The sequence below is a fragment of the Cricetulus griseus genome, chromosome 2, assembly GCF_003668045.3.
Source record: "Cricetulus griseus strain 17A/GY chromosome 2, alternate assembly CriGri-PICRH-1.0, whole genome shotgun sequence".
In the NCBI taxonomy this organism is placed as follows: domain Eukaryota; kingdom Metazoa; phylum Chordata; class Mammalia; order Rodentia; family Cricetidae; genus Cricetulus; species Cricetulus griseus.
In genome coordinates, this window is record NC_048595.1 from 18,878,557 (window position 1) to 18,906,484 (window position 27,928).

Below are 27,928 nucleotides of genomic sequence, written 5' to 3' on the forward strand. Positions count from 1 at the left end.
AAACCACTGTAAGGTCAGTCCAGAGTAGCTACCATGGATCCATGGGTTTCCCTTGACATTAGCACCTGGACACCAAAAATACTGGGTGTGGAGTGTGGGGCAGTGGGGGGTGTGGGGCAGTGGGGTGTGGGGGGTGTGGGCAGTGGGGGAGTGGGGGATGTGGGGCAGTGAGGGTGTGGGGCAGTGGGGGTGTGGGGTGGGGGAGTGGGGGGTGGGCAGTGGGGGTGTGGGGCAGTGGGGGTGTGGGTGGGGCAGTGGGGTGTGGGGCAGTGGGGTGTGGGGGCAGTTGGGGTGTGGGGCAGTGGGGGTGTGGGCAGTGGGGGTGTGGGGCAGTGGGGTGTGGGAGTGGGGGTGGGGGCAGTGGGGTGTGGGGCAGTGGGGGTGGGCGGCAGTAGGGGATGTGGGGCAGTGGGTGTGGGCAGTGGGGGTGGGGCAGTGGGGGTGTGGGGCAGGGGGGGTGTGGGCAGTGGGGGTGTGGGGCAGTGGGGTGTGGGGCAGTGGGGGTTGGGGCAGTGGGGGTGGGGCAGTGGGGTGTGGGGCAGTGGGGGGGGGTGGGTGGGGCTGTGGGGTGGGGTGTGGGGGCACAGCAATAATGGCACCTATTGCTACAGAGTCCACAGGATAACTTCATGGCTGGAACAGTAGAAATGGCCCAAGCCAAGAGAGAGTGGGCGCTCTGCCAAGCAGGTAGAGCTAACAGCACTGTCATCAGGAACAGGTCCTTAGCACCTCAGTACCTCATGGTCATTAACTCAAGTCAGGTTTGATCCCCATCACTGAAAAAGACCAGGCATAGTGACCCTCAGAAGGAGGGTCATCCTCACACAGTAAGTTCAAAGACAGTCTGGGATATGATCCTTGACTTAAAAAAAAAAATTAAATTCAGCTTCTCAATCAGCCAGTGAGATGCCTTCTGAGGTGGGTTTAAGATCAGTGATTCCAAGAGCAAAGGGCCCAGGCACCCAATCAGCACTCTGATTACATCCTCCCAATCTGTGTAAAGGGATCCTGCCACTAGGTTACAGTACCCATGGGCAATTCCTAAGTGGAAGCTCAGCTCGAGTGACCTACAAGTGACCATCTGTGCCTAAAGACTGGACAGATAGTGTGGGGCCCCTGGGATGAGCGCTGGTCCGACGCCTTCGACAAAGCTGCTCCATTGATCATAGTCCTCCTTCAGGTCTGAATGGGCACAAACAGGAGGGAGTGTTAGGCAAACCCCTGCTGAGTCTGGTCACAGTAGCTTCCATGGGGTCCCGGGGCATCCTACAGAGAGGAACACCTGGGATACCAAAAGGACTGGGTATGGCGGCCTCCCAGGCAGGTGAGGTGGGAGCTCCAGGCAGGCCCTGAGAGACCGTGGAAGTGCTGTAGCTTCCACTGAGCTAAGTGGAGACAGGCATTCAGCAAGAGACAGATCGAGGAAGAGGATCTGGAGATGCTGGGAGGAAGAGGAGGCGCTGGGTGGAAGAGGGGGAGTTGTTAGTGTTCAGGCATCCATACTGGCCTGTCCTTGGGGTTCTGACAGGAAACGCCCTCAGCTGTAGCCACTAAGAGCACCTCCTGTGGGCCCTGCCGACCTACCATCCTCCTCCGTCTTTCCCCCCTCTCTCCCTCTCTTTCCCTCTCCCCCCTCATACCCCCCTCTCCCTTACTCTCCCCTCCTCCGCCCCCTGTCTGTCTGCCCCCGCCCTGCCCTTCTTTCCTCTCTCCTGCTGCCCCTGTCTGTCCTCTGGAGCTGGTCTCAGTCTCCTCTCTCCAGTTCCCCTTTTCCTTAGGGAAAAACAAAAAACAAAAAACAAAAAAACCTCTGCCTGAACCCTGTCTTTCTCTCGAGCGCTGCTTTTCTTAAATTACAACAGGAGTGAGGCCTTCCAGGAGGGCAGGTGGGGACAGAGAGGAGAAAGAGGAGATTTCACTGGGAAGGCAGCATCACCCCTGTGCTCTGGAGGCGTTAGGCAGGAGCTGTGAGGTGATGCTGAGCCACCTCTGGCCCATTTAGTTCCCCCAGTGACAAGGCACCTAAATGCTTCCTTTCTTTGTAAAGCCAGTTGGTAAAGATACATCGTCTTCACTCAGATTCTGCTTTCTCTCTTCTCAGCTGGGTTACCACGAAAGCCCCCACTACCCCTGGGTTACCACAAGAGCCTCCATGCTACCCACACTGTTGGTTCTCAACTCTCTGACTCACCCATCCTCTACATGTAGCTAGACCGCAAGCCTGTCCAACCATGCCATTCTCCTGCCTACAACCTATAGCAGGCTCCTCACAGACTGAGGTGTCAGGTTCCCAACCCCCTTCAGTAAATCCATGGGCCGCTGCTCCTGACTTCTGCCCACTTCTCCCCTTGCCTCTTCAACAGCTCCCTGTCCTGAGCTTGGGATATATGGGAACTACCCACACTACCAGGGAAGACCCCTGTCCCTTCCCTCACTATGGCCTTTCTTCATCAGTCAAGATCTAAGCGGGAATCGCCTTCTGTAGGCAGCCCCTTCCCTGGCTGCTCTCCCTTCACTCCAGTCAGGTCTAACCCCGGGGTCCTCCTAGGCAGCCACTGTGTGACTGAAGTAAAAGACACTGTTGTGTATCGTGACACTGCGGCTCACCAATGAAGGGGCACAGGCTGTGGGGCTACAGTCAGACCGAGCACTGGCATTGTCATCAGAACCAGATAACCTTGAACAATTACAGACTACTGACCTTTTCTAAGCTTTAATATATTCATCTGGAAAAAAATGAAGCTACTAAATAAAAAAAAAAAAAACTACTGGGAAGGGCCATCTCCAGAATCAGACACGATAGATAATGACTCTAGAGCATTGAGCGTGACAAGCACTGGTGACATAAGCAGACTAAATGTCCAGCAAGCTTCCTCCAGCCGTGACTCCTGACACCTCCCCCTCTGCTGGTCTCTCCCTTTAACTGTCTGTCACACCACTGCGGGCTCCCTTGTCACCTTCAACTTTTTCTTTTGAGACAGAGTCCTAGCTGGCCTAGAACTCTCTACGTAGACCAGGCTGGCCTCAAATTCACTGAGACCTACCTGCCTCTGCCCCCCGATGCTGGGATTAAAGGTGTGCGCCACCACTCATAGCCTGCCCTGTCATCTTTAATCTTGGGCTCCTATAAGGACATGTGCCTAGGGGAAACAGGAGGTGCAGCTGAGGACCAGGGAGCAGGAACCACTCAAGTCTTGGGAGGTGGGACCACTCCTTTTCGTCAGGAGAAACGATGCGTCTCTGTGAGGCCCTGCAAGTTTCTAAACTCATAATTTGCAAGGTGAAATGAGCAAATGTAAACAGACATGCAAATCTGGCTCATAGCAGCAATGTGTTCTTAGTAGGACGGGCATATTACAAACATTAGCACAACCCGAACCAGATGGGTTGCACACATTGTGGGAAACATAAATGCACGCAGGCTATGCAGGGGAAGACCCAGGTCCCGAGCACAGAGGGGAGGGCCCTGCTGGGCCAGGTGCTGCCCAGACCACGTCTAGCGTAGTGTGTTCCAGTCAGGGCACCTCTCTTTAAAAGAGGCCCTGACAAACTGCACCCAAAGAAAGGTGATAATAGAGTGTGTGGGGGATTGAACAAGGAACCACTGCAGGTCCCACGGCCATGAACAGAGGATATCAGAGGTGACCATAGATATCTAAAGAGCTGCCGTGTGCTACCTGAGGCTTCTCTGGCCAGCGTGTGTGTGTGTGTGTGTGTGTGTGTGTGTGTGTGTGTGTGTGTGTGTGAGTGTGTGTGTGTGTGTGTGTGTGTACGTGTGTTGAGGGGTAAGATATCAGATCTTGCTGTGAGGCTGGTTCAGGCAAGCCTGGCTGCCTCCTGATGAAAGTGAGGGGTCAGCTTCCTGAGGCTCGGGGTGCTTCTCTTCCACATGGACTTCAGTGAAAGGGACATGTGATCATGAAAGCTCTAGGCTGGACAGTGACCCACAATGCATTTTGGTAGGTACAACCAAGAACCTCTCTTGGGAATCTAGTGTTAAGAAATAATCATAGTAAATACACAAGCAAATAAAATGAGGTCACTGCCCCCAAAGTTACCCGCCCCCCAATACAGCTGTGAGTACAAAAGCTGTGAACCCACAGGAGAGAGGACTGGCCACCGCTGGCACAGGCTAAACCAAGTTCTGAGGAAGCAGAGATTGAACAGACAGACACTCCAGGGTATGAAAAAAAAAAGCATAGAAAGAATGAAAGAAGCAGAGGAAGACAAGGAAACAGGAAGACACACACTGAGCCTGTGGAGCAGAGAAAAACAAAACAAAACAAACACATCCATACTGCAATGGTCCTTTGACTCTGTCACCCACTGGGTCCAGGTACACCTCATAAACAAACTTCCGGGTTTCTTTCTTTGTTTTTTGTTTTTGTTTGCTTATTTGTTTTGCAAGACAGGGTTTCTCTGTGTAATGGCCCTGACTGTCCTAGAACTAGCTGTGTCAACCAGGCTGACCTGGAACTCACAGAGATCTACTTGCTTTTGTCTCCTGAATGCTGAGATTAAAGGTGTGTGCCACCACCACCCAGCTCACTTTTTTTCCCCTTGAGGTAAACGAAAATTCTAGTCTTTGTGGTCCAAAAAAGTTTAGTTAGACCATTAACTTTCTTTTTGCAATATCTGTATTGTGTGCGTGCACACGTGTGTACACACCATGAAGAGTGTGTGTGGGGGGGTCAGAAGACAACTCTGTGGAGTTGGTTTTCTCCTTCCACCTTTGTGTGGGTTCCAGGGATTGAGCTCAGGTCTTCAGGCTGGTGCCACAAGCACCATCTACCCTCAGAGCTATCTCACCAACACTGAGACGATCACCTCAAACATCCAAATTCCCAGTGGAAAAGCACGCTTGCTTGTCCGTCAGAGAAGCTCTGGGTAGTGATAACACCAGGGACCTCAAAAGGCTTTGCCATTTAGCTGGTCTGTGACTTATGATATTGGTCATAATCCTTCCATGTTTGGTTTCTTTAAAAAAAAAAACTTACATAAAGTTTGCCCAATTATTATCATGAAGAGTCCACAATGCACAAAGGTGATGGGGTAAAGAGAGGCAAAGGTACTGTCACAGTGAGGAAACCATGGCTCAGAAAGGTTAGGTGACCAGGCCAAGCCAGGGTCTAGCTGGGCAAGCCTTCATTAAGTGACTTTCCTGTGCTGTCAGGCTTCCATATGCCATGACTCTCCTGGGTCCTCGTCATGTCAGGACAGAACACAGTGCTATAGGAGACCCAAGGGACCCCATGTGTGCTCCGTAAGCCCCAGCTGTCTCCTTACCAAGGTGCTTCTGCAGGAAGGCCAAAATGGCCCGCACCATAACCTCCTGACCTTCGTAAGGGTCCAAGGTCCCACGAGTGTTACTGGAAAAGAATTTAGCAATCAGGTTGCCGGTCACAAAGGCAAAATCAGTTTGACTCCGATGAACAGCTCCCCTAGAGAGAAAGAGAAACAGCCGGTTGGAGGGTGGAGGTCAGGTACACATGTGTGCCTACTGTGGACAAGGTGCTGCCCGTGAGGCTTGTGTAACTCTCCCAGCAACCTTGTCGGGACTTTCCCTGGTGATAGAGTCTGAGAAGGAAGAAGTGACACTGAGCAGAGCTAGGATTTGAACGGAGGTGTCACCATGCCTGTAGTGTCCTACAGGAAGGAGAGTGAACCTGTTAGGGGAGCTGGGAGAGGCAGGTGAGGTTCCCAGCACTGCCATTCCTAGTACACCACAGCTTTTACCCAGGGACCCCAAGGCCATGACACATTTAGCCTCACTGCCAGAACTGTGCCATGGAGTCAACAGGGAGAGGAAACACCTGCTTTTAGTTAAATAATCAGAGCAGGGAGAGCACAGAAAAATGGGCTCTGGATTAAGCGCTTTGGTTGTAGAAGACTCAGACCATTCGTTCATTCACTCATTCATTGGGGTAGGGGAGACTGACCCAGGGCCTTCTCACCTGCTCCACCACTACAGCACTCCCGAGCCCTGTAAACATATTTAATTCACAGCTGATGTCCTCCACGGACACCTACTGACTTAAATTACTCGTAATGCAGATGAATGTGATATGGAAAATCTAAATGCTGAAATACCTATCTAATATGTAGAAAAACATATTTTTAAAAATTAAATGTATTCATTTATTAGTGCATGTGTGAGTCTGTGTGCATCTGTGTGTCTGTCTGAGTATATATGTCTATATGTGTGTGTATCTGTGAATCTCTGTGTGTGTGTAGTCTCTCTGTAAGTGTGTGTGTGTGTGTGTGTGTGTGTGTGTGTGTGTGTGTGTGCATGGTGCGTGGTTGGAATTTTTAGGACAACTTGCAAGAATCAGTTCTCTCCTCCCTCTATGTGGATCCCAGCAACAGAACTCCACATTCAGGCTTCATGACAGGTTGTCTTTATCTGCTGGGTCATTTTACCAACCCAAAACTATTTTTTTAAATGTATTATTTAAGGCACATGAAAAAAAGTGTGTAGAATGAAAACTACAATGAATTCTTGAGTACCCAGCATTAGATTTAAAAAATAATGCCAGGCATTGGTGGCGCACGCCATTAATCCCAGCATTGGGAGGCAGAGGCAAGTGGATCTCTGTGAGTTCCAGGCCAGCCTGGTCTCCAGATCGAGTGCCAGGATAGGCTCCAAAGCTACACAGAGAAACCCTGTCTCCAAAAACCAAAAATAAATAAATAAATAAATAATATGCTAGGGTTGGAGAGATAACTCAGTGCTTAAAAACACTTGTTCTTGCAGAGGACCCAGGTTTGAATCTCAGCACCAACACAGCAGGTCACAAGTCTGTAACTCCAAGTCTAAGAGTGCAATACCTTCTTCTGGTTTCCAGGGGTACAAGATATATACATGCAGGAAATCACTCATACACATAAAATAATAAAAGTAATAAATCTAAAAATATTGGGGTGGGTTGAGACAGGGTCTCACTATATAGCTCTGGCTATCCTAGAACTCACTCTGTAGACCAGGCTGGTCTTGAACTCATAGAGATCCACCTGCCTCTGCCTCCGGAGTACTGGCATTAAAGGTATGGGCTACCACATCCAGCCATAAATTTTTTTTTTAAAGATATTATATTGCCTATCGTTAAATCCCTTTTGTGTGCCCTGTCCCTTCCCTACAGATCACAAGTGACCGAGTCTGACTGGCCTGGGGAAACATTCTTGCAGCCCTGTCCCTCAACACTAAGAAATCAAAAAGAAAGAGGAGGGACTAACTGGGCCAGGATGGGCAGGAGAGGACCCTCAGAAGCCACCACTGAGGCCACCGCTCCGGGACTTGGCATGGCATATGTTCAGTTGCCTAGGTGATTCCGCAGGTACATAACACATGGCCAGCTGTGTTTCCTGAAGTAGACACTGGAGCATGGGTGCTGCTTGGCTTGCCTGGGGCAGGAGCAGGTCAGGCAGGTCTCAGGCCTGCCTGAGTTCCACATGGCTCCCACATGGCTTAAGCTGTGAAAGCCTGTTGCTCTGGAGAAAATAGGCCCTGCAGAAAGTGCAGCCACCACTGTGCAGTGAGCAGGTGAACAGAATGTGGGTTATTTGGCCAACATATAAGTGGGCCCAGGTTGGCCTTGAACTTTCCATCCCCCTGCCTGGTCTTCCTATGTGCTGGGATTATAAGCAGGCATCAACAGGCCCAGCCCACTTGGATGACTTTTAGAAGAAGGCCTATGTTAGGCTAACCTCTATGAACTGGATATCCACAGAAATTCTACAAATCCCCCCAAATTGTCAAAGCCCACACTTGCCAAGTCTTCAAAAAACGGTAAAATTCTCATAGGAGGCTAGAGATGACTGGAATTCACCCAGACCCAACACACCCATTTTCCAGAAACTACTAAGTAAATCCTATCCTGCAGCTACATAAACTGTGGAAGAAATCTCTGTGGGTGGGGCTAAGTGAAGAAGAGAGACAATATAAAACCCTATAAGAATTATGAGATAGGGATTGTGGCAATATTCAGATGTTAAATGAATATATAGAAAGTTCTAGATAACCTAGAAGAAATGAAGGGAGTCCCAGCTGATGAAAAAGACCAACAGGATACTGGGGTCGTGCCTTTGGGGCATACTTACAGGACAGTCACAATCCTGGACTGTTCGTGCTGGGCACATATCTTTTTCATCAAGTTGATGGTCTCCACAGTCTGGAATTTCTCAGCATTGACAAAGAACACAGGGCCCCTGGCCTTGGGGTAGAAGTCATGCTCCAGAGGGAACATCCAAGCATCCAGGGCCACAGCACACCTAGGATGAGGCAGACATTTGGAGCTGTCACTAAGAAACTCAGTAAGAATACACAGGGTGGCGGGGATGGAAAGGGACCTTTCTCTCCAATGGGCTGACGACTCAGAAAGCCAGGAACCCGCACCCTCCTATGACCATCTTACAGAGGAGTCCCTCTTACCTGTCCCCAAAGAGCCTTCTAGAATTTGTACTGCCTCAGACCTTCTCTGGATCTACCCTCAGGTGACTTTGCACTCTACTTCTGCAGAATGTCACTTCACTCATTCAGTCTCTCATATCATTCAGTATTTACTGAGTGGTTACTGCGGCCTTAGCCCTCTGGATGCAGAGATCAATGAGAAAGGCCACATATCCCAGGAGCTCCCAGGACAGCAGGGGAGAGCGAGACACTTTGAAGGTATCAGAACCGCAGCTCAGAGCTCTGATGTGTGGGATGCTACATGAGACCAGAGCCTGCGTGGCAGAGAACCCTACAAACTTTCTTGGTACTGTGATACTGACACTCCATCTTCTGCATTTCAGCAGGGGACAGTCACCTTCCACTGTCATGACAGGTGCAACCGCAAAGCCTTCACTTGCCCTTTCCTTGCTCTTATTCGCCCCTAAGGCTCAACAACTCAGTTGCATCTGACTCCATCCATGCTAACCATCCTCGACCTCCATCCTCATGAAAATCCATCCTCTCTCAGTTTTTCTCTGACTCGGACTGCATCCCCCTAGCCCTTCAACCTGGTCTGTTCCATCACACAGTAGCCAGGAGGCTTTTTAAAATCTAAGATCGGCTATTTTCTGCTTAAAATCATTTAATGTTTTTTTTTTTCACTTTATTCTATTTTTAAGATAGGGTCTTGCTTAGGTTTGCCTTGAACTGTGATCCTCCTGCCTCAGCTTCTGGAATGCAGAGATATGGGCATGTACATCACATCCTTGGCTTGTTTATTTTCTTCATAGCACTTAAGAGCTTGTGGTGGTGCATGCCTTTAATCCCAGAACTTGGGAGGCAAAGGCAGGCAGATCTCTGTGAGTTCGAGACCAGCCTGGTCTACAAGAGCTAGTTCCAGGACAGCCTCCAAAGCCACAGAGAAATCTTGTCTTGAAACCACCCCCCCAAAAAAAGAGCTAAGAATTTGATAATCACTTTCCTCACCCAACAACACAATCTCTTGAACAAAATCAGACCTTGTTCAGCTCATCACTGAATCCCCAGCCCATCAAACATTGCCCAGAACATGACCCTTGTGTAACACATCCCTGCTGAATGAATGAATGGTGTGTGAAGTCCGATGACAGCAGCATCCCCAGTACTCACCGAAACTGGACCTCCTGGGCCAAAGCAAGAACGGCTGTAGCGCCTCCAAACGAGTGTCCCATCACAGCCACCCGGCTCATGTCGATGCCGTCCTGAGGAAAGTAGGGAACTTAGCTGAGGAGATAGAGAAGCAACTGCAGGAGAATCAAGTGAGGCTGTGATGCCAACGGAAACTGCACCATCTGAGCCTCTGGCTGGAGTAAGATGGCACACCGCTGTGATCTAGCGTAATCCTAAAACATAACGATGGCAAGTTCAGGCCCAGCCTGGGCTAAACAGTGAGACATTGTCACCAAAAAAACTCAAAAAACCAAGCTGGCCGTTGGTGATGGTGCACGCCTTTAATCCCAGCACTCGGGAGGCAGAGGCAGGTGGATCTCTGTGAGTTCGAGGCCAACCTGGTCTCCAGAGCCAGTGCTAGGATAGGCTCCAAAGCTACACAGAGAAACCCTGTCTGGAAAAACAAAACAAAACAAAAAACCCTCAAAAAAAAACAAAAAGGTATCTCTGGGGTGTAGCTCAGTGGCAGAGAACATGTCTGGCACAAAAAAGGCTACCAGTTTGATACCCAGCATGGCAAAGAGAAGAAAAAGAGGACTTTTCTGTCACCTGGAGAGTTGATCTTCAGTGTGAACAACCTTCACAGGACTGTGCTTTTCATCTGGACTTTGTTTTTGCTTTGTGAGACAGGGTCTCACTATGTACTCCTCACCAGTCTGAACTCACTGTGTAGACCAGGCTGGCCTCGAACTCAGAGATCCCTCTTCCTCTGCCTGCAAATGCTGGGATTAAAGGTAGGCACCACCACACTGGCTCATCTTGACTTCTGTAACCCCCTGCTAACACTGCTATCTGCTGAGAGTAGACATTCAAATGTCTGTGAGCACCAGAACAGATGGAAGTTTCTAGGCTTCCACCAGCTCATCCAAAAGCAGACTGAGAAGCAGCAGTGGTTCCCAACCTGTGGGTCATGACCACTTCGGCAAAACTCAATTTCCGAAAATATTTACATTATGATTCATAACAGTAGCAGAACTACAGTTATGAAGTTGCAATGAAATCATTTTATGGTCGGGGGTCACCACAACACAAGGAGCTGTATAAAAGGGCCTCAGAATTAGGAAGGTTGAGAACAGTTCCTGCCTCACAAGCTGGTCCTCACACAGAGGGGAGCACAGGGAACTCCTGCTGCACTCCCCACCCCTGTTTCGCTCTGGAGTAAGGGCTGCTTGTGCAGAAAAGCAAGGCAGGTTCTACTTCCTCTGTGTCTGTCCTGATTTTTATACACAGCCCAGGAAGGATTTGTGAGCTCTGACTGCTCCATAAGTATCTATTTCTGGTTGTTCCCAGAAGCCCTCGGGGCATGGTTCTATAAAAAACCACCACCGATGTCTACTAAGGGGCTGGGGAAATCTCCCAGGCTTTGTGTACCACACTCTTGTTCAGAAGCCCTGCTCTCCTCAACATCTAGCCCAGGGTGGGCATCCATTCCCCTCCTTGGCTAAGAGAGGCACCTGGGGAGGCAGCGGCAGGGGTGCGGGGGGGGGGCTCTTTAGCTTTTAAAGTGTAAGTGACTATTTATACACATCCAAGCTCAGGTTTGTAGAGAGATCTCCCCACCCACAGCTGCCTGATTTTCACCAGCTGCCTGCTTTCTGCTCCCAACGGGTGACAGTTTCTTTAGTGTCCTCAAAGAGTTCGTCACTGAACTCTTGTCTAAGTAAACAGGAGTGCACACTCATCCCTCTCCACAGGTGCTCCCACAGGTGCTCCCCCAGCCCGCGTGTCTCCCTGTAGCAGTGTTAGTACAGAGAGAGCTGCCTTGTCCTTCCCTATGGCTGCACTTGACCTCACTCTGAAATAGACAGCTGGCTGCTCACTAAATCTGTCCCCAGACACGCCGCTAGACCATTTCTTTGAAGTTCTATGCGACTGAATCCCAGCTAACAGCATGAGCAAAAGTCTAACCTCCAAAGCGAAAGTGTGGTTAAGAGATGCTCTTGCAGACGACCTGGATTTGATTCCAGCACCCAAGTCAGGCCTCTCACAACTGCCTGTGACTCCAGTTCCAGGGGAATCCACACCTCTGGCCCTTGCAGGCACCTGTACTTACTCGTACACAGCCACACGCAGATACACTAACACATAACAAAATAATAAAAATACATACATATATTAAAAAGTCTAACTTCCAAGTACATCTATAAAAGCTCTCAGGTACTTCCCTGCCCATGCCCCTCTGCTGGCCTAATGTATGTTCACATGTGAGTTCAAGAGTGAAGAGGGTAGAACTCCCGGGTGAATGGAGCCCAGGGCTGGGGTGCAGCTCAGTGGTAGAGTAGCTTTCTAGCTTGTGCCAAGCTCTAAATTCAATCCTGGATTCCCTGAACCGCCTCCTGCACCAGAGTACCCTGTGGACAATACACAAGAGAGAGGCGTTTCTATTGGATGGAGCCACTGAGAGGGGTCTAGGTGCCCTAGCAATTAGCATCCCCTGGGGCTCTCAGAGGAACATGTTAGCTCCTCCCAACTGTTTGCTCTTAGGAACAGTGCAGCTCATGCAGGAAAAAATCCACAGACTGGAAATTGCTGGATTAGAGAGAGAGAGAGAGAGAGAGAGAGAGAGGGAGGGAGAGAGAGAGGGAGAGAGAGGGAAAGAGAGAGAGAATACATTTGTACCACTGATAGCTCCCGACACACTGCCTTCCTCCAGACGGCGGAAGAGGCCATCTTCTTCACCACACTTGTCAACAGGGGAATAATGGATGCTCAGCTTTACTCAGTCTCAAAGGTGAGATTTATTTAGCTGCTTGGTTTCTTATTTCCTCTGAGATCCACCTGGACAGTGGCTGCTGTTCCCCAGTGCCTGGCTCAGATCTCAGGTGGGCTGGACTTCGGCACTAGGGGAACCTACTTCTCTACTCAGCAAACAGTCACTAAAGCCCACTAGAGCTGAGGTTCTGCCTCACACACAGGCATATGTGTCTTCCTTAAAAATGGATTTTATTTTATTTTTGGTTTTTCGAGACAGGGTTTCTCTGTGGCTTTGGAGGCTGTCTTGAAACTAGCTCTTGTAGACTAGGCTGGTCTCGAACTCACAAAGATCCTCTGCCTCCTGAGTGCTGGGATTAAAGGTGTATGCCACCACTGCCCGGCTAAAAACGAACTTTTTAAGAGATTTTGAGACATAAAACTTAGGCTCTGGGAACAAAAGTCCCAGAATAAAACTGACTCCATTTCTTCCTTTTTAATTTTAATTTTATTTTATGCGCATGGGTATTTTGCCTGCATGTCCATGTACTACGTGTGCCTGGTGCCCATGGGAGCAAGAAGAGGGTGTTGGATCCCCTGGAACTAGTTTCTGATGGTTGTGAGCCGCCATGTGGGTGGGAATCAAACCTGAGTCCTCTGGGAGGGCAGCCAATGCTCTTAACCACAAGCCATCTCTCCAGCTCCTCCACCATGTTTGTAACTAGATGCTGTCTGTAGGTACTTAGACTCTTTCATGCTTGTCTTCACTTGATGTACAGAGATAATGACTCTGGCTTCATGAGTTTATGTGGGGAGCCCTTATCTCAGTAGAATTCTGATTCACACAGTAGAATATTATTATTCTCAGAATTCTTATTCACACAGCATTAAAAATGTGCCATAACCAATGCCTGGTTGTGCAAACCTGAAATCCCAGTACTCAAGAGGTAGAGGCAAGAGGACCAAGAGTTCCAGGCCAGTCTCAGCTATGCAGTAAATTTGGGGTCACCCTGGTGTACATGAGACCCTGTCTCAAAAAAAAAAAAAAAAAAGAAGAAGAAGAAGAAGAAGAAGAAGAAAAAAAAAACATAGAAGACACTAACTAGCTAAGTGTGGTGGCTCACATCTGTAACTTCAGCACTTGGGAGATTGAGGCAGGAAACTTGCCATGAGTTCAAGGACAGTCTGGGCTACATGAAGAGCTCTGAACTAGCCTGGGCTATGAATCAAGACCCTGTTTCAAAAACAAAACAAAACGAAAAAACAAAACTAGATAGCATGAAAAATACACTGTTTTATTAAGTGTACTGTGTGTGTGGGGGGGAGCTACTATATTTTGTTTTGACATTAGAGGGAGAAGAAAGATCAGGGGAGAAAACTGGGCATCGGATGATAGAACTGTATCTCCCTAGCCACCAAGTCCATAGCGAGAACAGTGTCATGGCCTCTAGGAGGGGTCTTGGGACTGCCTTACAAGTATTGTTGGCTACTTGCCTATAGTAGACAGGTCACTGCTCCTTAACACCCTGCCCTTGGGAAGAAACTATCTCCTCTAGGCATGTGGCAGAGTGGGACCCTCAGTCCTGGTGTCCCAGCTTCTCTGGCCTGGAAGGTGGCATAGCCAAGGCAGACCAACCTGAATACCCTCTCCCCCTAGCACAGTGACTAGGCCATGCAGACTGTGCCATCCACACACAGGCACAGCCTAGAAGCGAAGAGAGTCTTTTCCTTTGGGTTCTGGAGCTGTTAAGGCACGGGCCTGGGTTTCTAGCAACTACCTTTCTTGCTTGGAATCTCGTGAGAATGAAGGCCACACACACACAGCCTGCAAAAAAGACGGAAGAGTGCAGAGCAGCCAGCCGGAGACCTGGGGCCTCACTATGCCAGTCTGAAGTCTCCCGGTGCTCTGGGTAGCACGTGTAGCTCTGGGTCATCCCAACCGCCGCCATACCTTCAAGGTTACCAGGTCCAATCCACCAGGAAAGACATTGAGGACGGGCTTCCCCTCAGAGGCGTCCTGCAGGATCCGCAGTGCCCGCACACACTCTCCAACCCGCTGGTGCACCTGCAACACAGCCAGTGTACCGGAGCACCCCACAACCACACAGGGAGCACCTCAGCCCCCCCCCACGGAACTCAACAGGAGGGGAGGTCGGCCCCTGCATCTCAGCAAACACTGCAGCCGCCCCCCCCTTGCAGGTCACACAGGCATGTCTGACAACACAGAGAGTGGGCCCACTTGCCTACCCGCAGGGCCATAGGGATGGTTACATAAACTGATGCACATGAGAACATTTTGCCAACAGAAGGAACTGTCAATGTTCTTATTCTCAAGCCCATTATCAGCACAGGCTGCCACCCCTTCTCTCCCATTAACCTTGCCTTTTAAGGACTGCCCCTGGCCCGCCCCACCCCACCCCTACCCGACCCCAACAACCAGACAATGGATTTTTTTGGTGGGAATTTTCCTTTTGCCTCTTCTCTGTAGGCTAGGAATCCTTTACCAGGAATTTTCAAACTTGAGCTTGGCTCTGGGATGGAGGACTGGGGAGGCAACACCCAGAGCCTTGTCCCCTGTTGTTGGCTATCAGCAGTTAGAGCTGGCAAGAGCTCAGAAAGTGGGACCCTCAGTCCTGGTGTCCCAGCTTCTCTGGCCTGGAAGGTGGCATAGCCAAGGCAGACCAACCTGAATACCCTCTCCCCCTAGCACAGAAAGAAAGAAAGAAAGAAAGAAAGAAAGAAAGAAAGAAAGAAAGAAAGAAAGAAAGAAAGCCAGCTTGCAGACGGGAGTCATGCAGAGACAGGGATGCAGACAGGGATGCTCTGGTCCCCTCTGAGAGCAAGTCCCAGTGGCCATGAGGTTGCCTGCCCAGAGGTCTCATTCTCCCTTCCTCCTACCCACGTGAGTCAATCGGCTCCCTTGGCCACCGAGGCAGGCTTAAGCTGGACTCTGTCACTCTCAAGAGCCCTGTGATTATTTATTCCCAGGGATGTGGTGAGCTCAGACCCACTATGCTGAGGCTTTTGAGAGAAAGTTGGTTAAAAGTCTTGTTTGTGGTCGACTGAAGGTCCATGTTAATTGGCTGGTCCCCACAGGGTGAAATTTAGAAGGTGGGGCCCAGGGGGAGGTCTTTAAGTCATTGAAGATCTGACCTGAAGAGAGGACTGTGGGATGCCACTACCCCACCCCTCCTCCCCTGCCATCTGGGACCCTCACCAGGGACCGAGGCAATAGGTCCACCTGACCTTGGGCTGCTGTCTCCAGAGCTCATAACTAAAAAAATGCTGCTCTGGTAAGGTAATTTGCCAGAGAGACAGAAAGATGACCAGAACCAGGATGTGCTGCAGAACCAGCCTGCCTCCATCTTAGGCTTAAAAGCCACCTAATAGTAAAGGCAAACTAGGTTTATTCCTGTTATGATCAAACCTGCTTCTCAAGGATTGGGCTATACCCACCTGTAACCTTCACTGCAAAAGGTTCAGTACTACATGTTCTAGGACACGGCAGTCTTGTCTTCATTTCAAAAAGTTATTTATAACCATTTTGCAACCCTACCTTTGCTTCAAAAGGTTGCATGACAACTTGTGATGGCCTTGTTACAACTGTGACACCTTGTTATGCTCATCTTGCAACCACGTCTTTGTTCCAGAAGGGACCAACTTGTTTTGCTTGTGTTCTATTCCTGTAACCCTATTTTACCTGCCAAATCCCCCATTTAGAAACCCCCTACCCATGAGCTACAAAAGCCTTGTCTTCCTCACATTCAAGGCTAACCTCCTGAACCCTGCCTTAGGGGAGGCAGCCCATGTATAGGAATAAAAAAGCTTGCTTTAATTAATGGCTTGCTTTAAATGTGGCCATGATGTTTTGGGTGGGTGGTCTTTCTCCTCCTAACTTTGGGATTAACAACGCCAGTGGGCACAAACCTGCCTCGCCATTCTGATCATGGAACTATAACTGTGCCAACTGGCACAAGCCTACCTGGGGATTCCTAACGTGGAATTCCTTCTCCCCCTCCTTGATTCGACGGAAGGGGATCCATTCCTCCTCCAGGGATTCAGTGTGCTGGCTCTCTTGTGGGGTCTGCTTGCAGAAGTAGGTGGTCGAAGCTGACTGGTCCCTGAACGACATATGCATTCAGAAAGAAAGCAAGAAGACAATGGTGATCTCATCTCTGCCCTTTACCCTCGCCTCCCTCCCAACCATGAGACATGGGCTCTCTGCTTGGTAAGGAGATGCAAAGGAAAGCAGAGAAAACATGGGCTGGGGACAGGCCTGAGTTTGAGCCCAGAGTCAGCTGTGTCATTCAGCCAGCTATTGAACATCTCTGAACCTTGATGTTCTACTCTTTTAAATGGGTATAATAACTGTTTTGCATGGTTATTAGAAATAATACAGTGGGGCGAGGGGATATAGCTCAGTGACAAAATGCTTGCCCACGTGTGTGGGCCTGGATGCCCCAGCACACAAACTACACTAAAAAAGAAATAACACATTGATAGGGGACTAGCTTGTACTCTAGCTCACCACAGGTGTCCAACTGACTGCAGGTCACCAGACTGTCCTCTTACCTGTGCTCCAGGACAGCAACCACAAAGCCACGGGAGGCCAGCTCCATGCTGAAGGCTGAGTACAATGCCCTGGAGAGTCACAGGGAGAAGAGATAAAAAACACAGCCAGCTTCACCCATGCTCTGCTAGTGGCTACCTCAGATACTGGCTAGGTAGATGTCACAGGTGGTCCTCTTCCAGATCATGAAGCCCTCATCCCAGGGCTCTGGGGTCCTCCAGCGTGTGTTGGCAAGACATTCTTCAATCTGAGATGCCTTTCCACACCACTGAATCTGCCTACCCCAGCCCCAGTTAGATTATGACTACCCTGACATATTTTTTTTGTGTGTGTGTGTGTGTGTGTGTGTGTACATGCTCCTATTTGTTAACATGTGTGTACACATATGTATGTCTGCATGTGGAGACCATGTTGCCAGGTGTCTTTTCAACCACTTTCTACCTTCTTCTCATTATTATTATTATTATTATTATTATTATTATTATTATTATTTTACATTTTCAGGCAGGGTTTCTCACTGAACCTAGAATACATCAATTCTGTGAGACTAGCTGGCGAGAGAAAGAAGCCTCCTGTCTCATCCACTCTTGAACTGGAATTATAGGTGTGTTCAGCCGTGGCCAGATTTGACACAGGTTTTGGGGATCAAACTCCAGTCAGTCTCATGCTTGTACAGCAAGTACTTGACCCACTGAGCAGGGTCTCGCTACATAGCCCAGGCTGGCCTGGAACTCACAAAGATCTGTCTGCCTCTGTGTCCTGAGTGCTGGGATTAAAAGCATGTGTCACAACGCCCAGCATAAATATTTTTTAAAACCACACAAGGTGCCTGGTGGTGATGGTGCATGCTTTAATCCCAACACTTAGGAAGCAGAGGCAGGTGGATCTCAGTGAGTTTGAGGCCAGTTGGTCTACAAAGCAAATTCTAGAACAGCACAGAGAAGCCCTGTCTCAAAAAAGCCAACAACTAAACCAAAACAAACAAACAAACAAACAAACCACACAAGGGATGGCAAGGTAAAGGCCCTTGCCTCACCAGCCTAGCAACCTGAATTTGATCCCAGGATGTGCAAAATAGGTGGAAGGAGAGAAATTACTTCACAAAGTTAATTTTACCTTTCAAAAGTACCATATATGATAATAATACATTTTAAACACACACAGAAATCTAAAGCAATTTAAAATATTCAAGTAGTCATATTTTTAAAAAGGATCATTGGGGAGGCTGGAAAGCTGGCTCAGCAGTTAAGAGCACTGGCTGCTTTTCTGGAGGACCCGGGTTTGACGCCCAGCACCCACAGAGTGGCTCACAACCAACTGTAACTCCAGTTACAGGGGATCTGGCACCCTCTTCTATATATATATAGCACACATGTGCTGTCCTAGCACTTGAGACGTGAAGGTGAGGACAGGAGTTCGAGGCTAGCCTTGTCTATGAATCAAGAACTTGTCTCAAAACAAGTAAGAAGAAAGAGAGCTGAAGAGCACTTGCTACTCCAACTGCCTATCACTCCAGTTCCAAGGGATCTTGTGCCCTCTTCTGGCCTCAGTGGACACTTGCACACAAGTGCACATACACACATGCAGACACACATAACTAGAAAAATATTTTTAATCTTTTTTTAAGTAAAATTAAAGACAGTGGTCGCACATGTCTTTAATCCCAGCACTCAGGAGGCAGAGGCAGGTGATCTCTGTGAATTCAAAGCTACCCTGGTCTACATAGTGAGCTGCAGGACAGCCAGGGCTACACAGAGAAACTGTGCCTCAAAAAACCAAAACAACAAACCAAAACAAAGTAAAAAGAAGCAAATTAACTTTACTGATATATTTTATTTAAGCTACAATAGCCTATTATACTTTTATACCTTATTTAACCTATTGCAATCTATGTTCCCCACTCCAATTTCCAAATATAATAAAAAAATTAATGAATGAAATGTCATTGTATTCTTACTCCCATGCAGTCTTTGTACTCTGGTGTATATTTTACACCTGAAGCATGTCTCAGCATTGACTAACCATCTTCTCAACCTTAAAGAGCCACATGGGGGCTGGAGAGATTGCTCAGAGGTTAAGAGCACCGACTGCTCTTTCAGAGGTTCTGAGTTCAATTCCCAGCAACCACATGGTGGCTCTCAACCATCCCTTATGAGATCTGGTGCCCTCTTCTGGTGTGCAGATATACATGGAAGCAGAATGTTGTATACATAATAAATTAAAAAAAAAAAAAAAGAGCCACATGGAGCCCACAGCTTATGGAGCAAACAGCTCTAACAAATGAGATGCAGTCAGCTGCATGACACTGAGCTACCCAGGAGGCTCTCTTTTAAAGTAGAGTGTTCCTTTATGTTGCCTGGGATGCAGACACCATAGGTCACGAGATAATGGAAGCCATACACAGCAGAACAAGCAAGGCACGGCTCTCTGCTACATTCATGGAACTGTGACATCAGCCCTGTCTGTCCATCTCTGGCTCCCCTCACCTGTTTCTTTTGTGTTTTGATAAGGTTTTTTGTTTTTTGAGACAGGGTTTCTCTGTATTGTTTTGGATCCTGTCCTGGCACTTGCTCTGAAGACCAGGCTGGCCTCAAACTCACAGAGATCCACTTGCCTCTGCCTCCCAAGCGCTGGAATGAAAGGGTGCACCACCACTGCCTGGGTTTGAAGAGGGGTTTTATGTAGTCCAGGCTGGTCTCAAACTCACTAGTCTGCAGAGATGACCTTGAACTTCCCTGACCCTCCTGCTTCTAGCTTCTAAGTGCCAGGGTTAGCAGCAGGTACCCCTGTGCTTGCCCATCTAGCCTGCTATAACTGGGAGAGAAATAAAGAAGTTTTACTTGTGGGTGGGTGTTTTCTTCTTTTGCAGCCCATGCCATGGTTACACCCAACCTGAGCCCAGGGAAGGAAGGAATTTGATAATGTGTTAGTCACTCATGTTTGATGGTGTCTGTTAAGAATACCCCTATAACTGAGGGAGACTCCGGTTCTAAGGTTGCCTTTTGTGTCTCCCAGGTTTCCAGAGAGGCAGTGAACCGGATAAATGACTTCTGATTCCTTCCCAGTGTGTACTGTGTAAGGTAGACAAGTTGTGGCTCGTTGTTCCAGGGCCAGTCATGCCTATCTGCCTACTTCAGAGGGCTGTGTGGGGACCATAGGGAACAGTGGCATTCTAGAAGCCAGTTAGGTAGCATTTACGCATGCATGCTCTTCACTAGAAGCTACCCATTAGTGAACAAGGGAAGAATTTCAAGGTGAAATTAACCAGAGAAGCTAAAAAGGCAAACTGTCCTTTGACCCCCATCTCCCTCTTCCTCTTGGAGTTTCACTCATGGTTAATGAAGGACCTTTCTACTGGTTCATTCTGGTCTACTGAAGAATGACATCCCAAGGGAGCTTTCTAGTCAGAGGACCACCTCCAGATCACGTGCTCACTGCTCTCTCCAGCACACACACACACACACACACACACACACACACACACACACACACACACACACACGCGGCTCTGAAGGCTGGGACTCTTCTACTCACAGCAGACTTGCTCTCAGTTTATTACAAAAGAAACCAGCACAGATAACCACACCCTTGCCTTCCCTAGCCTTATCATCACACCTACTCTCCACTTCCGGCCAGCTGCTAGTTATGTTTGTCTATACACCAGCTCCTCTAGTGTGAGTGGTTTTCTGAATGTGTGCATCCGGATTTTCCACCCTCCTTTTGTGCCAGGGAACTGCATCCAACAGGTGCTTAAGAAAGGTTGGTGAATGAATGGGAATCCAGCAAAACAGTCCTGCGATCCTTTGTGAATGAGTATTTGCTGGGAAACTATGACTTCCAGACACTGTCTTATGCACTGGGGGCATAGAAGCCAAGTGTGGTGTCTGTCTTCACAGAGGTTACAGTCTAGCAGGGAAGACAGACAGCACCCGATCGGGAGGCTCACAACCACTTTTAACTCCAGCTCCAGGGGATCTGATGCCCTTCAGTCTTCCTCAGGTACCTATGCTCGCACACACGCACGCACGCACACTCACGACATACACACACAAACACACACACACATAATTAAAACCAGAAGAAATCATTTAAAAAATATGCTGCAATTATGTTAAGTACTGAGAAATACAAATAGTACTTGAAAACTCAGCCTCATAGAAGAGTCAGGATGGCACCTTCAGAAAGGGACACACAAACCAGGTTTGCGGTGTGCACCTCTAATCTTAATACTTGAAAATTTAAAGACGGAATTAAGTTCAAAAAGCTTCTAAAATGTTTCATCTAGGGCCTGGAGAGATGGCTCAGTGGTTGAGATCACTGTCTGTTCTTCCAGAGGACCCATGTTTGATTCCCAGCACCCACATGGTGACTCACAACCATTTGGTTTTTGGTTTTTTTGTTAGTTTGTTTGTTTGTTTTGGTTTTTCGAGACAGGGTTTCTCTGTGTAGCTTTGGAGTCTATCCTGGAACTAGCTCTTGTAGACCAGGCTGGCCTCGAACTCACAGAGATCCGCCTGCCTCTGCCTCCCGAGTGCTGGGATTAAAGGTATGCGGGACCAAGCCCGGTGACTCACAACCATTTGTAACTCCAGTCCTAGGGAATCTGACACTCTCTTAAAAAAGAAAGAAAGGAAGGAAGGGAGAGAGGGAGGGAGGGAAAAGGAGGGAGGGAGGGAGAGAGGGAAGGAGGGAGGGAGGGAAGGAGGGAGGGAAGGAGGGAGGGAAGGAGAGAGGGAGGGGGAGGGAGGGAGGAAGAAAGGGTTTCATTTAGAAGAACATTCATGTACTCAACAAATACTTATTGAGACCTCAATCTGCCAGGCACTCTTTAAGGTACTGGACCAGCAAGGTTGGATTTGGGCTTCTTTTGCCTTGAGACAGGATGTCACCACAAGGCACACACTGATGTGTAAGTATCAAGTTAGTCTATTTTTTGGATTGGATTGGATTAGAATGTTGGAGTTTTACAGATTGGCCCCTGAGGTGGATGGAGAGATTGCTCGATGGTTAAGAGCACTGGCTGCTCTTATAGAAGACTGAGTTCGATCCCAGCACCCACATCAGGTACCTCACAGCTGTCTGTAACTTCAGATCCACCACACATGACACCTCTGGCCTCTGTGAGCACCTGCATTCTCGTGCACATACCTACACGAGACACACAATCTGCACATATATTTAAAAATAATAAAAATAAATCTTAAAAAAAGACTGATGTCTGGGTTGCTAATTTGAGTTTCACAAACACATAAAAAGTGTTAAATGGATCTTGGCTTGGGATTAAGTCAGAATTTCCAATTTCTGAAATGGCCCTAAACATACTTCTGCCATTTTGTACTATGGATTTATATAAAATGGCACTCTCAGCATCAATGACTATAAAACCAAAACCCAATCAACTGTGAAAAACCCTGAGGATACTCTAGGATATCTTATGGTATCCAATATTCAGCCTAGAGTCCATCCCTTATACAAAAATAATAAAGTTCAACCATTTCATTAGTATGCAAATTTGCCTTTGCTTTTAATGAGTGGTAAAATGATATGCATACCAAATCATTATTTTAAAATCAATTTCTTTATGATTTCTTTCCAGCAAATGTTTGACCTATATTCCTATTTTATACACTTTTAATAGTGGGCGGCCCTGTAACAAAGCCAGGCAAAAAAAACCGAGTCACAAGTAGAAAACCTTAAGAAGCCCTGGTCTAGGGAAGGAAGGCCAGTGCTATGCCAAGGGCCAGATGGGGAGTAAGAGGGCAGGTATGTGAGATAACTGTTATTGGACCCTCTGAGACTATATTAAGACACAGCAGCTCTCACAACGCAAGGACTATGGCGAGGTCCAGGGACAAAGCTCTTACCTGAAGCCTCCTAGGCCATGGGACAAGATGATCAAGGGGTATCCAGATTCCTTTGTCTTAAAGGGGCCATTCCAGCTAACAGGCAAGCGACAAGATCCTGGCAGAGACACAGGCTATAGCATCTCTGGCTGCCTGGAACTGCAATCCCAAGGGCAGCCGGAGTACAGGTAGGGATGGGCATTTGTGGTCCTCCCCTCTCCAGAACCACCAGGAAAAAAATTCCAAAGAGGCAGTACTGAAGAAATCTGGGGCAGATGAGTGAGGTGTCAAGGCCAGAGGGGATGCCAGGGGTGGGGACTTGGGACGAGGGAGGGAAAACAGCCCCAGAGGGCATGCTGCAGGAGTACAGATGCTCTCTGGGAGCCAAGAATGTCTGATACAGCTGCTGGGGTGGCGGTAAAGCCTATGGCTATGGGATGTGGTCCAGTGCTAAGCGGCAGGGCACTGGCCTAGCATCTATGAGGCTCTGGGTTTGATCCCCAGTACTGAAAGGAGGGATGATCTACAGAGTGGGCAAGAATGCACGCTCGATTTAGGAATCCCAGCCAAACCCCATCTGATGCTCCAAACACTGCACTGGAAGCTCCGCCTACACCCGGCACCACAGCTCTACAAAAGCTGGCAGGCGAGCAGGGCAAGTGACTTGCCTAAGTCCCAGTAAATTACAAAGTCTGGATTTGAATCCATGGCCCAAATTCTCACACATTCAATTCTCTCCCATTTCTCCATACCAAGGACTGGACTGTACAAGCTAAAAGTCTGTCTGGCTTTCTCCTGGGGACATAAATAGGCCACTAGGAAGGTACCTGGGTCAGGCCAGCCTTACCGATACCCAGGTTGAACAGCGACCCAACCCAGCGCTTGTTATACTGCAGGTAGTCAGCCAGGCCCAAGCAGTACTCATAGCGGGGAATCCACAGGGGCTGCTCACACTTTGTCTCTGATGCTTGGCAGGGGTAGAAGAGTCGGAAGAGGCTCCCCTGGGGAAGAGAAGAGAGTAGATGCTGGGCCAAGAAGCCTGGGAATTGTGAGTCAGTAGGAGTCTAGGTGAAAGCCAGGCTGGACACCAATATAGAGAATCAAGGCTTCCTCAAATCTAGAAACAATTTTGTTGTTAGCGTGTAGAACATACAGCTATGTTCTTCCCATTGTCAAACTGCATTTTGGATTACATCCTGAAACAGCACCGCACCAAAACATCAAGAGAGTTTGTGGACCCAGGCTTGTTGCAAACAGGGGACCTGGATTTGCCCTGAGGTTGAACAGGAAGGCAGCAGTGGGTCACCCAAGCCACTCTTCCAGGCTGCCTCTCAGGAGGCAGCACTACACTTGGTCACAAGGGAGCCAGAGAATGGTTACGAGGAAGTGGCTATCCCTCACAGGACAGAGGAGAGTCCAACCATCAGGAACAAAAAACATAAGAAACTGCTAGGCCGTGGTGGCACATGCCCGGAGTCCCAGAGATGGGAGGGTCAGGGGCTTATTTCTGGTTATCCTTGGCTACATTTCCAGTTGGAGACCAGCCTGAACCACATGAGAAACCTGTCTCAAAAAATGTTTACAAAGGAGAAGGAGGAGACAAAGAAAAAGAGAAGCCTAGAAACTGGCAAGAGGGTTCAGAACGTGGGAAACAGATGGAAGCAGGGGACAAAAACACCACCTTCCCACCCAAGACTTATTGTCAGGACAGTGTGCAGGGCCCCCTTTGCCTCCGCCCACTCGCCTACACCAGGATGAGATAGAAAACCTTCCCGAGATCCGATGCCCGACTCAAGACAGAAGGAAGGGTCTGTGAACTGCCTCTGAAGACAGTGGCACCGCCTCCTTGCTGGAGAAAGAACTGAGTTTGTTTGTCAATTGGGAAGGTTGTAATATTTTGAAAGAGGAATTTTTAAAAGGCAGAAAGACAGGCCTAAGGGCTGATAACCAAACCCACCCCAGCTGTAACCCAGCTCCCCAGGACTGCACACCTAGAGCGGTGGAGTCCCCACACATGTGCAGAAGTCACGTAGGGCAGGGGCTTGGGACACCTACCTCCAGACTCTGACCCACCATCACATCTGTGCAGCCAACGTGGTGGGGGCCCGAGATGGCTGGAAAGCACATAGACTGGCCAGTCCCCATCTCATCACCAGCTGGACCAAAGCCTGGGTGTCCTGAACTTGCTGGCTGGAAGACAGAGCATAGAATAGCCTCTTGCTGGTCTCTTTCTCACTTGCTGCGTCTCTAGGTCATGTGCTAACCCTGTCCACTTCCTGACATCCTTATCACTCCGGCCTTCTTGACAGCTACTCAATAAACCACAGGCACCATTTGCGTTTACTGTTTGCCAACATTTACAGGCTGGCTTCTTGGTTGTTGGTTTTGTGGTGGTGGGATGGAACGCAGGGCCCTGCACGTGCTAACAAATACTCCATTCCCAGCCCTTCAGACTGTATTCTTCAATTCCCTCAAAACCAATAAACACAAGGACTGGTGTGTGTGTGTGTGTGTGTGTGTGTGTGTGTGTGTGTGTGTGTGTGTGTGTGTGTGTGTGTGTGTGTTCAGTTAGTAGAGGGCTTGCCTAGCATCCAAGAAGCCCTGGATTCAATTCCCAGCACCACATAACACAGTTGTGCTGATAAACACCTACAACCACAGCACTGGGGAGGTGGTGGCTGGAGGATTAGGAGTTCAGCGGCATCCCTCAGCTACAGTTCAAAGGCAGCCTGCCTCAGGATTAACACATGCTGACACTGCACCTATTGTGTTCACCCAGCAGTAACTGCTGTGGTGATCACAGCCCAGACCTCGTCCTTTCGTGGCTAATAGTACCCGCTGAGACCTAGGGCTTCCCCTGTTAGCGCTGTACTAAGCCCTTACAGGTGATGCTTATCTAATTCTCTCAGCAACTGTCTGAGAAAGGAGGGACCAGGACCAGTTTTACAGATGGCGAACCAAGGCAGACAGAGTTACCCTGGCTATTGGGGTATCTAACCCATAACTCACCCCATTTAAAGCAACAAAATTTAGATTCCTATTCCTATTCCTTATAGCCAAAGCCAGCTGCACGGGCAGGGTCGTAGGCCCGAATGGTTTGTTTTGACATTCTGCTTCCTCCTCCGGGAGGATCAGTGTGCAAGTCAAAGCATGCCTGGCCCAGAAGAGACCTCAGAGGTGGTTGCCACCCACGCTCCCTGGCTCCCTGCAATCTCCCCTCGCCCCACCTCTGTAACCCACGTACACATTACTGAAAAAGTCAAGGTCCTGAGAGACTCAGTGAGCTGCTCAAGTCACAGCACAACTGTTAACTACACACAGGCCGCCTGACGGCCAATCATGCAGAAGAAAACCCCAGCGTCCCAAAGAGTCACTCATTAAATAATGTTGGAAGGTGGAGATTTTCTTTCTACCATTCATTTTTCCCTTTTGTTTTTCCAATGCAAACTTGAAGATACCCACTATTACAAAGAGGAGAGGAGAAAGAGCTAAGCTCAGCTGCAGGCACTGACTACTCGGCCAGAGGGAAAGAGGAGGAGGAGTCTCCGGAGGTTCCCCCTTGTAGCTGAGGGCACCGGCTGGAGATCTGAGGCTGAGGCTGCAGCTGCAGGACACATGTGGATCACATGATGGTGAAGCAGCTGCAGATCTTGTCGTAGAGGAGAGATAAAATGCCACTGGAGTTCTGGGGAGAGAGAGTGTGTGTCCCCTGAGCATGGGAGCAGAGAGCAGGGCAAGACAGGAAAGAAAAGAAAGTGTCAGGAAAGGGCCTGTGAGCCACAGGGGCAGCCAGTGCTGGTTTTGAGGGGAGAAAGGGCTGTGTGTACACATTTCCATGCATCTGTGTCGCCGTGCACACGACACGCATGTGGAGGTCAAAGGACAACCTCACGTGTTGCGTCCCCAGGGCTTCCCTTCCCAAGTTGTTGACTGAGGAAGGCTCTCTCGTCAGCTAGAACTTGACCACATAAGACCCCCCCCCCCCCGATCTACCTGGCTGCTTCTCATTTCACCATCACTGAGATTATAGCATACCATCAAGTCAGGCTTGGTTTTTTTTTTTTTTTAATTTTTAAAGTTACATTTATTTATTTAATGTGTGGGAGTGCATTGTGACGATATGGTTTTGGGTATCAGAGCACAACTTGAGGGAGTCCACTTTTCTCCTACCTCGAGGAGAGATCAAACTCAGTCATGTTTAGCAGCAAGTGTCTCTATCCACCTCTCTGGCCTCTGGCTTCTTCTTTTTTAATGGCAGGGTCTCTCTATGTAGCCCAGGCTGTCCTGAAACTTGCTATGTACACAGGCTAGCCTTGAACTCAGAGATCCATCTGCTTCTGTCTCCTGAGTGCAGGTGTTAAAGCCATGTGCCACCACACCCAGCCTTTTTTCTTTTTCTTTTTTTTTTTTTTTGTGAGCCCTAAGGATCTGAACCGGGGTCCTCATTATCTGTGAGACAAACACCTTAGCAACTAAGCAGTCCCCAAGCCGAAGACCCAGCTCCTATCTAGCTTGGGCACCTAAACCTGATCTCTCCAAGCCTCGTTCTGCATCTGCATAAGGGGATTTGTATCAGTCTTTGGTTGCTATGGAGACAAATGAAACCATGCAATTAAAACACATTGCATAGTACCTGGCATGAGCAAATATCTAGCCGTACTCATTGACTGCAAGAAAAGCAGAAACAATAGAGTTTGGCAACTGTGTGGATTTGGGAACCAGAGGAGAAAGGGAGAGGCAAAGGGTGAGGCGGGATTGAGGACTGTATGGCCAGGATTTTATGGAAGGGCATTTTTGTCTCATCTGAGATCAGTCCTTGGGTCAGACATCAGGAACGATATTTGAAGAGTCATAGAGCTGGGGGTACACAGAACCCTCATGATTTTGGCAGGCTTCTGAGAGGGCCCATCAGCTAAATTCTGCTTGGGAATAAATAAAAACCAAAGAAGACAACTGGCCAGGCTGAAGCTAACCTGCAAACAGCCTGACTTCCCAGGCTCCCAAGGACAAGATAGGGGATAAAAGTCAATCTTACTTGCAAATTACAATGAAACATCCAGCCTTACCTCCCATAAATGGCATGGGATTTTTCTAGGGGAGTCGATCAGGTGTGTTCCATTGCTCACCTTGGCTCCACAATTCATGGCAGTGCCTGCCTGGAACCTCTCCTTCAACCAGGCCCAGTGA

General features: G+C 48.7%; 1 protein-coding gene across 3 annotated transcripts; it reads right to left on the minus strand.

Moving 5' to 3' along the window:
* Nucleotides 1-559: 559 nt before the first annotated feature.
* Pafah2 (platelet activating factor acetylhydrolase 2) lies at nucleotides 560-26,424 on the minus strand. Of its 3 annotated transcripts, none has more exons than XM_027399637.2 (11): nucleotides 26,204-26,409; nucleotides 24,797-24,931; nucleotides 23,589-23,742; nucleotides 22,763-22,859; nucleotides 16,901-16,969; nucleotides 16,311-16,449; nucleotides 14,280-14,393; nucleotides 9,578-9,669; nucleotides 8,098-8,268; nucleotides 5,287-5,441; nucleotides 560-1,182 (listed from the first exon to the last, which is right to left on the minus strand). In XM_027399637.2, exons 2-11 carry the CDS (start codon nucleotides 24,884-24,886, stop codon nucleotides 1,088-1,090), a joined length of 1,176 nt encoding a protein of 391 aa, XP_027255438.1. In that variant the 5' UTR covers nucleotides 24,887-24,931; nucleotides 26,204-26,409; the 3' UTR covers nucleotides 560-1,087. The 3 variants fall into 3 exon arrangements, with proteins under 3 accessions (XP_027255438.1, XP_027255440.1, XP_027255437.1); XM_027399639.2 differs by lacking the exon at nucleotides 560-1,182 and adding an exon at nucleotides 1,220-1,266 and having other exon boundaries at nucleotides 26,204-26,418; XM_027399636.2 differs by lacking the exon at nucleotides 560-1,182 and adding an exon at nucleotides 1,692-4,977 and having other exon boundaries at nucleotides 26,204-26,424.
* Nucleotides 26,425-27,928: the final 1,504 nt, after the last annotated feature.

What these genes read in the sequence shown, in the direction of transcription:
- Pafah2 (XM_027399636.2), bottom strand. Translation starts at nt 24,886, where the DNA reads ATGGGGACTGGCCAGTCTATGTGCTTTCCAGCCATCTCGGGCCCCCAC. An exon ending in GCTGTTCAACCTGGGTATCG is followed by an intron (nt 22,860 to 23,588) that starts GTAAGGCTGGCC and finishes TGTCTCTGCCAG; the next exon opens with GATCTTGTCGCTTGCCTGTT. An exon ending in GCCCAGGAGGTCCAGTTTCG is followed by an intron (nt 8,269 to 9,577) that starts GTGAGTACTGGG and finishes GCCTCATCCTAG; the next exon opens with GTGTGCTGTGGCCCTGGATG.